At 43.6% G+C, this 15,018-nt stretch overlaps 1 protein-coding gene across 3 annotated transcripts; it reads right to left on the reverse strand.

The window, feature by feature from the left end:
* Positions 1 to 268: 268 nt before the first annotated feature.
* Positions 269 to 12,763, reverse strand: LOC121913096 (chondroitin sulfate proteoglycan 5-like). 3 transcript variants are annotated; one of them, XM_042435764.1, is made up of 5 exons: positions 12,508 to 12,763; positions 6,154 to 6,931; positions 4,869 to 5,057; positions 4,106 to 4,268; positions 269 to 1,261 (listed from the first exon to the last, which is right to left on the reverse strand). In XM_042435764.1, exons 2-5 carry the CDS (start codon positions 6,855 to 6,857, stop codon positions 1,067 to 1,069), a joined length of 1,251 nt encoding a protein of 416 aa, XP_042291698.1. In that variant the 5' UTR covers positions 6,858 to 6,931; positions 12,508 to 12,763; the 3' UTR covers positions 269 to 1,066. The 3 variants fall into 3 exon arrangements, with proteins under 3 accessions (XP_042291698.1, XP_042291697.1, XP_042291695.1); XM_042435763.1 differs by lacking the exon at positions 12,508 to 12,763 and adding an exon at positions 11,161 to 11,447 and having other exon boundaries at positions 4,190 to 4,268; XM_042435761.1 differs by lacking the exon at positions 12,508 to 12,763 and adding an exon at positions 11,161 to 11,447.
* Positions 12,764 to 15,018: the final 2,255 nt, after the last annotated feature.

The following is a 15,018-nucleotide window of genomic DNA, read 5'->3' on the forward strand; positions in this document are numbered from 1 at the left end:
TAATGATGGATTTTTTTAATGTAATATTTCAGCTCTTGTGGTAGCTTCATCTTGGAGAGCTGTCCGTGGTGCTGAATGAGCACACAGTCACCATTGTGTGTGTGTGTGTGTGTGTGGTGTAATCTGTGAGCAGCCCACTGTAGCACAAAAGCAGGGTCAGCCGTGCATTCAGTTATTATTAGCATGGGAGCGGTTGGGCAGTAGTTAGCTTCATGAGCGCAGACATGCAGAGAAAGAAAGAGTCTGGAGGGAAAGAGGAGCTCATAGCAACACACAGGGACAAGCCGGATAAAATTAAAAAGATTTATTCCAACAACTGTGAACTATAATCCTCCATGTATACCCAAAAAAGTACAAAAGAACCTCAAGTACATTAAAGTATTATAAATCACATTGAAAACCAAGACACAGCGTGTGTAATATATGTATATAGATTCAAATATCAACTCCAACAAGCAATTACTTTGACCTCATGTAATCTAGACATATCCACTTATTAGCAATGTCAAACATGAATATTTCGCAAATACAGATTCACTTAATTTCCACGTACTTCTTTTTGCAAATGTTATGTTTTCAGACACTTTTCGTTGATAACACCAATGCATGCGAGCAGAGAGAGACAGTAAGGCGGGGGCAGGCAGAGGTGAGGGGAGGGGAGGAGAGGGGAGGAAAGGGGAGGAGAGGGGAGGGTTCTGGGGAAGCAGAAGAGGAGACAATGAGGGAGCAAGAGTTCATTGGCCAAAGACCAAGGCAGGGCATCAGAAGAGAGGAAAATCAGTCATTAGTTGGTCCAAGCCAGAGATTTTTAGTCCAGCGTAAGAAGTGGATAGAGGAAAGAAAGGAGGCAGCGGCGGCCTGTAAACAGGACTACTGTGCTTCTCAAGTTGTAGCCTTAAATTCATGTTGTGCTTACTTTTGACATTAGGCCTGATTAGAGTGTTTAAATTACACATTGTGCACTTTGCAAGATGTAAACCAGTTTTAGGCTATAAGGGAAATTTGTTTGTGCGTTAAATATATTTTGTTCTGATTCTCCAGCAGTACACTTTGACAAAAGGTGACATTATACCAAGTTGTTCTGGAGCATGTTTACCTCGGCGTTTTCCTCTGTGTTGTTGGGGGTGTGGCCGTGGTCGTGGACGACAGAGGTTGGGCGGTTGTTCTCGTGTTTGGGGGAGTGAGAGTTGAGGATGTTCATAGAGCCCTCCTCCTGGGGCTGTGGGGACTTCGCCGGGTCTTCCTGCTTCTGAGGCTCATCCTGTGGGGAGAGTTACTTAATTTTTATACATGTCTCTCTACACACACACACAAACACACACAAATACGCCTTTGCATACACGCAGAACACAAAGGACACAGGTACGTATATGTTCTGCTGTTCTGTTCTGTGGGTATGTATTTATGTGGACCTGCAGCTATGTCTGTTTGCAAACTCCTTTATTAAATATTTGCATGTAATTCCTTCTTATATGAGAAGTGACAATAGCAAGATGACAGGAAATGCATATTGCCATTCCTCTCAGTTGTTGTTTTGTACATAGCCCTGTTTGGTAACAGCGATGGATGCTTAAATATGCCCACGAAGGAGGGAACTTGATTCATTTTCTTCTGGAAATGTAATAATTTATCGTATTTTACTCTATATTTATTTGTCCTCCCTCTATTTTTCCTCTCTGTTTCTCCATGTAATTGATCAATGTGTGTCTTAAATTAAGGAAATTATAAAAGAGCCCATGTTACAATAGAGATGCTTTGATGATGGAATTTAATGGAAACTGTGCTGTGAGTTCTCTTTTATATATATATATATATATATGTATGTATGTATATATATATATACATACATACACACACATATATATATACACACATATATATAACGGGGTCCAAAATTCATAACTGTTTAATTTGTTTTGGAGCACCACTTCATGACATGCTAAATCACTGGCCTGTGCATTAATTCAACAGGAAAATCCATTAACTGTGCTCTGGGCCTAGAGTAGCGGGATATCGTGAACATCTGTGGCATGTTACGACCTCCCATTGAAAATAAGCAGCTGAGTACTCAATCTGTAATTGAAAAAGCACTCTGCAGTCTACTCCTTGTCCAGGCTCATAGAGGAGATAGAAATGACAAGCACATGGCAGGTTAATTGCTCTTACTGCATTCCAAATCAGAAATTTTGAGAATAACCATTTTGGTGAATTTAATATAAATTAAAACTGAAAATGTAAACTAAAAACATGCAGCTCAGTAATGAACATGTATGCCTATCTCACAGAAAGCTTGAGCTGCATCATTCTTGAACTGATGGGGGTCACCGTATGGACTAATACAGGACCTGTATGCTAAAATACCAATAGGACCTCTGAAATTTAAAAAAAAACTGCCTAGCAGATCATGTGCCTGCAGGGGCTTTTTAGCCTCTAGCCCTGACATTTAGAGCATCCAGAAGTCACAGAAAGTCATCTATACGCACTGCACTGAAATGCCAGCAGTGCTTATATTACAAAAAGCAAGTCACATTTTGTACACATCAGTTAACACAGATATGGGCAATGGACTAAGAATTCATGTGATTTGCATGGAATGCATGGAATTATTATTGAGAAGGCCGTGTTTGTACGACTACACGACTATTGTGTGGAGCCGGGTGTCTGTGTACATCTGCATGTGCCAGTTTGTAAATGTTCAAGCTATCCATTGATTGGCATGTCACAGACTTCTGAAGGTCAGAGGCATAGCAGGCAGTAAGTAGGGCACCATCGATCAGTCACACTAGCTACTGCTGGACAAAACTCGCTAAACGCCCTTTCCCACCAGAGACAACAAGTTCAAAAAAGCTTTAAGTTGTGTCAGCGTGATGACTTTGTTTTGTTGATCTCATATTTACATGTTGTCTGTAGTTAATCTGTGCTCATATCTGTGTCCATAAACATAATACTTCACTGACTTTTGTAGTTATATTAGCTTAGCAAGCCAGTAGGCAAGTAAGATTAATGAATACTAAGGGACATACATAAATCTGCTAACACGCTCACACACACAGAAACACTGATAGAAATGCACTGATGCATACACATTTATATTCACATATACACACACCTCCACGCATGCTGCTACAGAATGCAGTTCACCTTATAGCAGCAATACGTGCACAAATCTTGGAAGGAAATTGGGTAGAAAAGGAGAAATTTACTGCACAGGGACCTAAAATGGCTGTCTAAGCTTTATGGGCATAAGAGCGAAGCGAGCAGTAAAACCAAAATGGAGGCTTGGTTTCCTCATTGAGCTTCTCATGAAGCTGCAAAGGCAGAGGTATAGGGATGTGTGGGAAACTGCTATCTACTCACACAGTGGTGACTACGTTACACCCCTGAACGACTGGTTGCAGGAAGCCTCGCAGCAGGTGATTAATCATTTCACCCGCAATGTGACTGGAAAGCAGCTGCTTCAGACAAAAAAAGATCGGATGCAGGATAGGTTCGGTGGAAGTGAGGTTTGCAGCAAATGCCCAAAATCTGGCATGTAGCAATTGCACAGCGGGTAAGTTCAAAGCAAAGCCAGGGAGGGAAACTGCTGCAGGCAATGTGGACATTTCCACTCTGCTTACCTGGAAGTTGTTATAAGGGTTTCTGGGTTTATAATCCCAGGTATAACTGCTGGTTGTTGATGACCTCTGAGGGGATTGGTGAGTGTGAAAAGCATTAGACACACACACACACAGACACACACACACACATACATACACAACTCTAAGTGAAAATCCCGATGTGAAATTTGGCCACAGTGCCTCACACTGTAAGCTTTGGTTAGTAGTTGGGTATTCTGGAGCAGCTCTCGGTAAGTTAGTACAGACGGACTTCCATGCACACAGACAGAAAGACACACAAACTCAGACAAAAATCAAATCACATATAAAGGGTAGGACATAATGAAAAATAGGAAAATAGATGGAGGTAAATGAAAGAAAAACAAGCAAAGAGAGAGGAGAGCGTAAATGCAGATGACTGGACAAAAAAAGTTCAAATACAAATGCAAAAGGAAGATGAGTGGAAGGAGAAAGAGTGGAGAGTAAACATGAGGAGAGGCGGGGCATACCTGACAGATAATGTTGTCATAGTACGCCAGGTTGTGAGTGTGAGCTTGGGGAGCGGGCGGAGGGGTGTCACACAGTTTCCTTACGTTTGGCTGCGAGCCGTCTGCTGTTGTCGAAACTGAGAGGCCATCCGTCTGTGGCTCGGTGCTCTGTGGGCGGTACTTACTGGAGGAGGGCGAGAGAGAGAGATTTGTGTGATGAATATTACCAGTCAGTGTTTATTTATTTATTTTTTTATAGGATTCAGTGCATTTGTATCTCTTCAGGTTAGTTTTTTTCATCACATTTCCTACATTGATCTGCACAGTGCGGCTGGGTAGACGAAAGGGCTGGATGTGCACATCCACATCATAGATATAAAATATATCATCACAGTCCATGTAAATAATTCAGTGGAAACCAAAGGGAATGAGATCAAGACTTCACTGGGACTGTAGGAGCAATTTTGATTTGATTAGATGAATGTTTCTCACTGTTCCCTGCTTGTCTACACATGTCTTCATCGCTGCATTTAACTCCTCTCTCCCTCGCTTTTTCCTTTGATGTTCCTCAGCTCTCTCTATCATTTGATTTCACTACTTTTTCAGTCGTTAGGTTGTGAAGCTTCACAGAAATTAGACTCATGAAAGCCCATGTGCATACAGGCTTACAGACACTGTGACAGCCACCAAATAGTGTAACTCACAGAACACCTTTTTAAATTCTCACCTTTCATTCACACACACACACACACACACAGGAAAAAATGCGCATACACACACACACCTGCGTTTGCGAAGGCGCTTGTTCTCGTTCTTGAGGCGGTGCAGCCTTTTGGCAAAGAATACGATGATCATGAGGAGGAAGAGGAGCACCAGGGAGGACACGCCCACCACCACGCACATCACCTGGAACTCTGTGACCGCCCAATCACAGCGCGTGCCTTTGTTCCAGATGTAGTCCTGCATATTGCACCTGCATAGAGACACACAAAGAAGGAGAGAGGTCAATCATTATGCATTTTGTCTTGTTGAAATATTGGCCCTCTATGTCAAATTGACTTTTAGCTCGTCAGTTTTCTGCTGTCCAAAAAAAGCCACAAGGTTTATTATGAGAGTGTGCCCACTGCATTAGTGTATTTACAGTATTTATAGCTAGAGCATGTTATCCAGAGTAAAAAAAATGTAAAGTGGTGCTCAGAGAAGATGACATGGTGTCCTGAGGTCTGTCCAGCAAAGCAGGGATTCGGCCTGCAGCCTAACCCTTAATGAGATCAAAGGATCAGGACACATGCGTGGATGTGTGTGTGTGTGTGTCTGTATCTTTTCCATATTCCTGTCTCTCTGTGTGCTATTGCATGCAAGTGTTTGATCACTTACATATCCGTGTGTGTGTGTGTGTGTGTGTGTGTGTGTGTGTGCTGTTACTCAGCAGGTATGGTGAGATGAGCAACAGTTTACCTCCAAGCATACAGTGAGACTGCAGGACAGGACAGATGGTGCTATCAAGGCGTGGTGTATGTGCATGTGTACGTGTGTGTGTATGTGTGCGTGTGTGTTATGTGTGTCACACTGTATTGTCATCCTACTCGTACTTTTTCTATGTGTGCATACTGCGTGTGTCTGCATCAGCTGTCACCAGCCTATGAGCACACACACTCTTTACCCCCTGCTTCCAAAACGGAGATAATCCTTTGGCGACCCTGCTGTGATCTTGACGAACCCTCATGACACATTAAGCCAGCCTTCTGTCTTTGTGTGTGTGTTTTCAATGTGTGTGTACGCTTGTCTGAAGTGTCCTAAATCTTTTCTTTTGTGTTGCAGAATGTACATATTGGAAATCATCCCAGCACTGAATGTTTTTAGTACCCAACAACCTCCCCCTCCTCAAAAAAATGATCCCTGCTGCCTCTCACATCCCACACACACATACTGTACATATGCCTGCTGTTAAATACCAATAAAAAAAGTGTCATTTCCTCCTTCTACATCACTAAACAAGATGAATACAATTTATGTAACAGTCAGCTCAGTTTACCTCTAGATTAAAAAAATCTGTGTGTTTTTCTTACCTGCAGAAAGCTCCCATTCCCGCCACTACGGTGCACACTCCTCCATTGAAGCAGAAATTGGGTTCAACCTCACACTGGGATACACAGACCCCAGGTCCGGAGCGTACAAAGCCCAGCCTGCAGCCGTCAGCCCCCATGGCGCCGCCTAAGTCTAACCCCTCACCCTTGTCCGGCCCTGGCATTGGAGGAGCAGGTAAGGAGGGCCCACTATCCACGTTAGGCCTTGCATTGTCTGGGAGAGAAGGAGAGCCAGCCAGGAGTGGATTCTCATCCTCCATGTCAGCCGGGGGCGAAGGGGTGGGCTCAGGTTCTGGGGTCATTTCCAATGCAGAGAGGTCGTCGTCAGGGGACAGGTAGTCATAAAAGTCAGAAAGCGTCCATGCAGTAGGGTCTCCCCCTTTTTGCTTCTGTGCTTTTGGGACTTTGGTCCAATCCACAGCAGCATCAGAGGGCACGATATCTGGCGCAGGGCTGTGGAACTCCACGGTGATGACGTCATCAGACAAGGGGTTCCCGGGCTGGTCTGGCCCAGCCCCTCCGGCTGTGAGCTCCTCCCCCACAGGTGGGTCTTCCTCTGCGAAGTCTAAGTGGGCGTGTTTATGAGAATGATGATGTCTGGTGGAGCTGACTGGGAGTTTCGCCCCGAGCCCAAGCCCTGCTCCAATCAGATGGTCCCTCTCTGCGGAGTCATCACTGAGCACCATTCTGGTGTTCAAGGCTTCCTTGTTGACAGATGATTGGTTGTGGTGATGATGACGCCTGGCCAGTGAATGCCTCCCTGCCAATCAGACACAGAAAAACATTAAAGGGGTTCTCCAGCGAATTAAAATTGTACTTCTATAAAGTCTAATCTGCTTTCCAAAACTTTTACAAATCTTGGGTGGACAGTCTCCCCTGATGACGTCACCAGGGTTTTTTTTCTCAGACTAGAAAAAGCTCCTCCAGAGTTGCAGAAGACATTGTACAGCTGTTCATTGACTCAGTTGTACTCCACACGACACGTAAACTGATGTGTAAAATCAATTGAGTGCCCCTTTAACATAATCTTATTGTCAACACGGCATCAATGACAGAGTACTGTGGGAGTTATTTTCTGTGATCTTTTCTAAACAAAGATGACAAAAAAGGCTTGTATACACACATATAACATTTTTATATTGGAAGTAATCCCAAAGTATTGACTCTGTTTTGTTAGATAAAGACTCAGGCCCTAGGATGAAACATGAATAATTTAAATGGATCCCTACAGTATTCTGCAGAAATGCCTTCAGGCTGTACCAGGCTAGTTTTCCTCTACTGTCACCATATCCCTCCATGTAAATTCAGCTGAATTTGACAAACACAATGAATAAAGAAGTGCAATATGCACGAAATCTGTTTTCATGACAGAGTTGATTTGTGGAAACGTACAGCTCAGCTTGAAAAAAAAATTTAAAGGCTAAGTGATTAATTGTAAAAGAAATCAGACAAGGAGGAAGACTGACGTGTAATCAGACTATGGCTATATGGGATTAGGCACATTGAGTGCCTGACTAATGTGCTCTAGTGACCGAGACTGGGTGAGGATTAGATTAGGATTTAGAGCTATAGGTTAGAGGCCTGAACAGTCAGGAACTTCTGTATTTGGCGATCTGCAGGGAAAGATGTACACATGTAGTCACAGAGGCAGAGAGGACAGAGAGATACAGACGGATAGGAATTTAAAACGTTTTAACATGCAACGGGCAGTCATTACAAACTCATGATGTGAAGCCAAAGTCACAGTCAGGCTGAATTTTGGGGAAATATGTCTATATATAAGATTTCTATTTGATGGAATGGTGCGGCCATAAAAATCATTAGCTCTTGAGTGCTTTTACTTTAATCGATGAAGAATTGGAACAAGTCAACACATAATTTCTATAGTGCTGTCAGGCAATGTGGGATGAGATCATTTTAACAACCTTAGAGCTATTTAAGGGGAATCAAAAGAAAGAACACAATGCTGTTGCACAGAGTGGAGAATATTTTCCCTTGCATTGGAGGTAATGTTCCCAGAGATGACTGAATTTCAAAAAGCCACTTCTTCACACTTTTCCACCAACACAAACGGCCACACTCAACCCAAATACTTGGCTTGACGACTTCTCTCCCAATGCCACCCTGAAATCACCGTGTCCAATGAGATCACTGCTTTCAGTGTCTGGCACTTCATTCAGAGCTAATACAAAAACCATCTGAACGTGCCTCAAGTCACGAAATCTAGTGGTGGCTAGAGGAACCATGAGATTCACCTCACACACACACACACACACACACACACACACACACACACATACACACAGTGTAGTTGCCATGGTGAGATGTAAAGAGGTGCTGTGCTAAAAGGAGGAGTAGAGCGAGGGAGCTGCAGTGGAAACAGAGAATCCAGTGTTCACACTCTCTCTCTCTTGTTTTTCAATCAATCAGCCAGCCAGTCTGTAAGTGGTATGTGCCAACTCCATCTCTGGGAAAACTGAGGTGGACTGAGCTCCAATGCTTCACAATTTGTGAAAGATAGAGACATACTCTGACCGATTACAAGTGATTCAAACTCTTCCATTTAAAGGTTGAATCTGCCTATTTGTTCCCCGTTGAGATTGAGATGCCGCATCCTGTTAGCAGCTGGCAGTCTTAGCGATTAAAAGAGCTAAAGGGAACATGGAGAGATTACAAGAGTAGCAAATTGAATGCACGAGCCCCTGCTTTGCAATTTGATTTCCCTCGTAGAAATGGTGTGATTTGTGCCTTTAACTGCCGCTCAGCTCTTCACCTCTGGCATCACGCTGAGCATATCACCATGGTAACAGGTTTTACCTGAGGTCACTTGTGAGTGGTTGAGAGTACAGATTCCCAGCACCCTGCGCTTTAACAGCAGGACACAGTGGGAATCATTGGTTGGTTTCATGCACCCCTGTTGTAGGATGCAGACACAACTATTTCTGCAACTACCAGCCACACATCAACCCGCTCTCGGACACTTAACAGCTATATGAGAAAAGAAAAATGTTTACTGCAAACAGTCTATTACACAGTCAATCAGCACAAACTGTGTTGATTGATTGGTATTGAAACTTTTCAAACGGCATGTGTCTCTGAGTGCAGCTGCTCTCTGGCTATTGTTTTTGGCACCTCTGATTGGCCTACAAACCTCCACCCATTGACCAGTGTGCATTTTAGCTTTTAAGAATATAAACAGTGTCCTCCCTCCCTTTGCTTCTGTGTGTGCGTGTGAAAGAGAGTCCTGGAGATGCTGATGATTTGATCTGGTTTGACATATTATGAGCTTTCTGGAGCAACAAGGCAGATGGACCTCACAGTATGCATTCATTCAAACAGTGGGCACTCACATACACACGGCACAGCACCCACGAGTCTGTATACTATAGGCCTACATATTATTGCTTTATGGGGCTGTCAAGGATAACATGTGTTCCTGTCGCCTATGTTTGTGTGTGGATTGACTGCTGATTTTATATGACCATTTAAATTCGCCGTGAAAGCATGAGTTACAGCATATATTCAATTTGGCATGCCTGAGAAATACTCACAGTACCACATATTCATAATAGGCTGAGCTCTTATAGGAGCATTATAAGAATACTAAGGCTATATTTTGTGCTGTCTGTGTTATGGCTTGGCTTTTGATTTGCTTTTTCTATTACTGTTTAGGGGCCGTATAGAAAGAAAAAAAAACATGTCACACTTCTATCCATCTTCTCCCCTGGTGACAAATGAAATTAATTAATCTCCTTTGCATTTCAGCCAATGAATCACATCCACACGGTGGTTTAAAACATCAGACATGACGCCTGGCGTATATTTACCGGTCAATATGTCACAGTGTTAACGCCTGGTTACACATTGAGGGCGGCGAGAAAAGAGGGGGTGGGGGGGCTACAGTGGCAGCGCGTGCTCACGTGAACCCCGGCGACCCTCTGCGTGCACGAGCCACCCTGTTGCTGGGCAGCAGCAGCCGCAGCAGCAGCAGCAGCAGCAGCTCATTTCTACATTTCCAAGACTTTCCACATTTACACTGCTCAGTGCGCACGCTTGTGTGTGTGCCAGACAAGACAGACCAGAGTGTCAGATTTTCGTTTCTCACACTGCCTGCCTCCATATCTCAGGGGATGGACAGTAAATGAGAAGGCGGCGGGGGCGAGCGGTGTTGCGAGATCGGTTGTCTCGGGCTTCCATGAATGTCTGGAGGAATTCAGTCCTTTCAGCACCGTGAATGGACCTCCTGTAGCCTGGCCACGGTGCGCTTAATCCCGCCTTTGTCTGGGCCACGCACCGCCGAGGCGAGCCGCAGCTGCAATACTAAACTGTCAAATGTCTCTGTCTAATCACCCACAGGCTTATACCTTTATATAGATGCACGATAATAGAGCATCATTTATGACAAGCATTTGAATTAAACTGTTACCACTCCTTTGCACTCTGAATGAATGATGAGATTGACCATGGTCACAGCCAATGGTTCAAGTGTCATCAGTGATCGATACAGCACAGCACGAGAGAAAAAATATCACATCATGTCATTGGATTTGTCACCCGAAAAGTGTTTAATTGACAGTCAAGAATTCAAATTCTCTAAAAAAAAAATAGCCTAATGAGATTATTAATGCCAAAAATAGACTGTCAGTGCATTAAAAATATCAATGCCTATGCCAAACAGAATTTTAATAAAAATGTGGAAGGATACTTCATATGTTACTGTCACTATAGATTTTAAGATTGACAGTCAAACAATTATTGAATATTGACCATCAATGCCCAAATTCTAAATGCATAATTGCTTTCCATAATTTATGCTGCATACACGGACTATTGTATTTGACAGCAAAGCTTTGCCATTTTCCACATCAAAGCCATGTCAATGCAGGTGCGATTTGATTCATGCAAGTGTGCGCTTGCATGCAACAGACACACACACATAGCTACACGCACGCACAGGGTGGGACTCCGGTAGTGCAGCAGCGGACTTACCGTGAGCAGACAGGGGAATGATGACCATGGAGATGGTCAGTAGCACCTGCCAGGTTCCCAACCGACCGTCACCGCGCGCCATACCGTAATCTATGCCTCTGACACACTGACGTCTGCTGAACTCTGATCAGGTCCCGTTCTTCGCTTCAGATTGATGGGGCTGCACGATAATCCTCCCAGCGGATCCACCAAAGTTCAGATGTTGCCCGTTTTCGCCATGTCGCCGTTATCCTCCCCAACGTCTGGTCTCTCTCTCTCTGTCTCTGTCTCTCTCTCTCCCTCTCTCTCTCTCTCTCTCTCTCTCTCCTTCTCTCTGTGTGTGTGTGTGTGTGTGTGTGTGTTTATCTCAGAACCGTTTAACGACTCTGGATCGGTCCCATTGTGCCGAGCCGACACCTCTTGCGCGCTCGTGTCACTCTGCGCTTTGGGGTCCGTCAGCGGCACCGCGAGTAGTAGTAGTAGTAATGCGCGCGACCGGTGGAGGGTCTGCAGATGAGATTTTAATGAGCCGGGTTTGTCGCTGCCTGCCTGCCTGCCTGTCTGCCTGCAATCCGTTAAGTCCTTCCTTTGGCTGTGAAAGGATGAGCTGCAGAGCACTGCGCAGCGCAAAACTGCACGGTGCGCGCGCTGGGTTGAATTACAGTAATGTGGGACAATTTCTGCAATTGGCACTCCAGCAATATTGATATGAAGCCCATATATTATATGCGCACCCAATACCATTCTGAAATCCCCAAGGTTTTTTCTAATCATATCAGAAAATAGAATGCAAATGTCACACTGGCAGAGGAAATGACAAATAGGCCTATAAAAGTGTTCCTTGTGCCAAATTGTCTCAGTTTATGTGCATTTCCTAATGTGGGACAGTTCAGGCTGAAGTGGACATTCAGTGGGAGGCTGAAAGGTCTAAATCACCTTAATTCATGTAGTAAAAACTTCTCTGGTCAGTAACACTCAAGGTCAAAGTGCATGCCCACATTTGGTCATTTTAGTGATTATAAAGTTTTTGCTGTCACAGATAGTACAGTAATATATTATGTATCATGTTTTAATATTAGTAATAACTTAATTTGCAACCTGCCTAAAAATAAGCATAAGGCCTACAAGATTAAGACCGCTGAGTAACTATTGGCATTGCACATTGAAAGGTTGAATGTGTAAGAATTGCCCAGAATTTTAGTATAAAATATTTCAAAATTAACTAAAATTATCATCAGAATGTGAAGAAATAACAGTTTTGACGTTATTTCAAAGACCTATACATGTTGCAGAGATATCTACTGAAGTTAGCATGCTAACCAGCTAGCCCTGTCCACTTCCATACTGTCTAGTAATATATCTTTGTACCTCAGGGGTGATAATGAGTCACTGTAGCGTCCAGTCTGCCCTCAGTCCAACATGAGAGGAAGAAGAAGTAGCGCCACCTAGAGCCACCGGCAGTAATGGTGGAGCAAGGCTGAATGCTGTTGAAATTTCCGCTGTAGGACTGTTAATATTTAACTTGTGAGGAAGCTGGATTTGTGAGATCAGGACATCATGTGAGAATCCATCCTGTCAGACTTCAAGTTATGCGCTTGTGTCCGAACTACTGGTGGTTCGGACCAATCAGTGTCCTATGAGGATTCTCGCGTGACCTTGTGATCTCGCAAATCCAGCCTAGGTTTTTGAAAGTGCCTGCCCTCAGATGGTTCTGTGGAAGAAACCATCTGATGCGTCAGGTTATGTTAATATGTCACTCTTTTAAGTTTTAATATTTTTTCAGGTTAGAAAGTAACCAAGTAGATTCCTAACCACTTTCTGATCTGTGCAGATATTTTGTAATTTACTGTTGGCTCTAATGCCTCTGTAGCATTTTCATATCTTGACAATGCCATAGCACAGATTCACTGTAAACAGTAAGCTTTACGCTATATTCAGTGAGTGATAATGGTGGTGGGATGATGCATTTTGGGGGAAGGTGGGGGGTGATATGCTGCCCCCCATTAGTTTGGATCAGTTGGCAAATTCTTACACATTGAACCTTTAATGTAGTCTATTTAAATGCATATTTCACCAATTTAAAAACATATATGACTGTCCCACATTAGTAAAACCATGCTGTTCCACATTTCAAACCACATTTTATAAAGTGGGACAATGAAAAATTGATTAAAATAAAAAAAAATGAAATATGTTTTCAACATATTATAGCATAGTTTGAATCATGAATATATCATAAACACAATCTGATAACAATTGGCAACATTGCTTCATTCATGACAAATTTATATCCTTAAAATTAAATTACTCGAAATCCTTTGTCACCGACCTTTGACTGGATTTCACAGCAAGTACTTCCTGTTGGAAGATCGCCCTGGGTTGGTGCTAGATTGGAGGGACAATGTGCGAAACTCTTATGAGATTTGAACATGTTGTGTTTCTTCATTGTGCGCATAACCTTAACTTTAACTCTAACCCTCAGCTGATCCAACTCAGCATTTACCATTGATCTGCCCCAGTCGATGGCATCACATGTGTGGAGTCGTGTGATTTCAATTAGGCTACATGACATTCCAAGTTTAATTTGACAGCTGTCCTAATCATTAGCATTTGGTAGAAAGAGATAGATGCATTTGAGCTTAGGACACATTTGGCAGTGTCCCACATTACACTAATTCACCCTATGTGCGTTTTGGTGCCAAGTGCCAGCGCGCAAACACAAACACACACACACACACACACACACACACACACACACACAAACACACACACACACAGAGCGAGAGAGAGACATGCACCCAAGTATTGCTTGCCAGTGTCCAGTGTCAGTCTGCTGTAGCTGATGTAGAATGGGGCTGAGTGGGGGATTTAAGAAGCGTCTGTTGTCACTGGAAGTCAATATGCTCCATTTTACACCACAGCTAGTGTGTGAACATTATGTCCAAGTCTCTCTCTCTCTCTCTCTCTCTCTCTCTCTCTCTCTCTCTCTCTCTCTCTCTCTCTCTCTCTCTCTCTCTCACTCTCTGAGGGTGGTGTTTATATGTCAGGGGGTTATTTGGGTGCACGAGCCTTTGGCTGGCAGGGAGGTGTGTGTGTGTGTGTGTGTGTATGTGCATGTCGGGTGGATAATCCTCTTACTGTTATATTGTGATATAGGCTCCAGACAATGGCATCTGCTCCTGTATCCCTCCTACACACACGCACACACACATACATTGGTCTGACCCGCCTTTGTCTCCACATGCCCCCCACCATTTGATATCACACTCTCGTCAAAGTACAATTTTCATGTTTTCCTCCTCTCCCCCTCCCACTGACACAAACACAGACACACCATTGCATTCACAGGGCCTTTTGAACCTCCACATTATGCTATCTTTTGCTCTATCACCCTAAATACCATCATAGAATTGCTTCCAAATACATGTATGTAATGACTGCTCTGTGACACTAATCCATTTTCCTGTTTCTGTCTCCTTTACTGTCATAAACAACAAACAACATGCCTGCAGAGGGATGACTACCTACTCTCCTCCTAAATGGGATTATGTCAAATACAGTATGAAATAATTAAGATCCAAATGCTCTTTTCCTAGTGACCAAATTGCAGTTTCACTCATCGCTCATTGAATCAGGAGTGAATCGATCCAAGCCCCTGCTGTGCTGTAGCTTCCCATTGTTCCCCGTCAATTATCTTCCAAAACACACCCCAATCTAAACTCGGTCCTTCTGTGAACATCCCTGCTCTCAGCGATGGACGAGTGGGATTTTGTATGAGAGGGAGCTGGCATAGTGAGAGAAGGGAAGATAGAGAAAAGGACCGCCACAGGAGAGGAAGAGAAAGCGAGAGCGTGTGTGATGGGAATCAGAGGATGGACA

This window comes from Thunnus maccoyii, chromosome 15 (assembly GCF_910596095.1).
Source record: "Thunnus maccoyii chromosome 15, fThuMac1.1, whole genome shotgun sequence".
NCBI classification, from domain to species: domain Eukaryota; kingdom Metazoa; phylum Chordata; class Actinopteri; order Scombriformes; family Scombridae; genus Thunnus; species Thunnus maccoyii.

Excerpts from the sequence above, each read along its gene's own strand:
- LOC121913096 (XM_042435761.1), bottom strand. The coding sequence starts at position 11,242 with ATGGCGCGCGGTGACGGTCGGTTGGGAACCTGGCAGGTGCTACTGACC. Across the intron at positions 5,058-6,153 it reads GGAATGGGAGCTTTCTGCAG|GTGCAATATGCAGGACTACA; the intron begins GTAAGAAAAACA and ends GTCTCTATGCAG. Across the intron at positions 1,262-4,105 it reads ATGACAACATTATCTGTCAG|GATGAGCCTCAGAAGCAGGA; the intron begins GTATGCCCCGCC and ends CTCTCCCCACAG.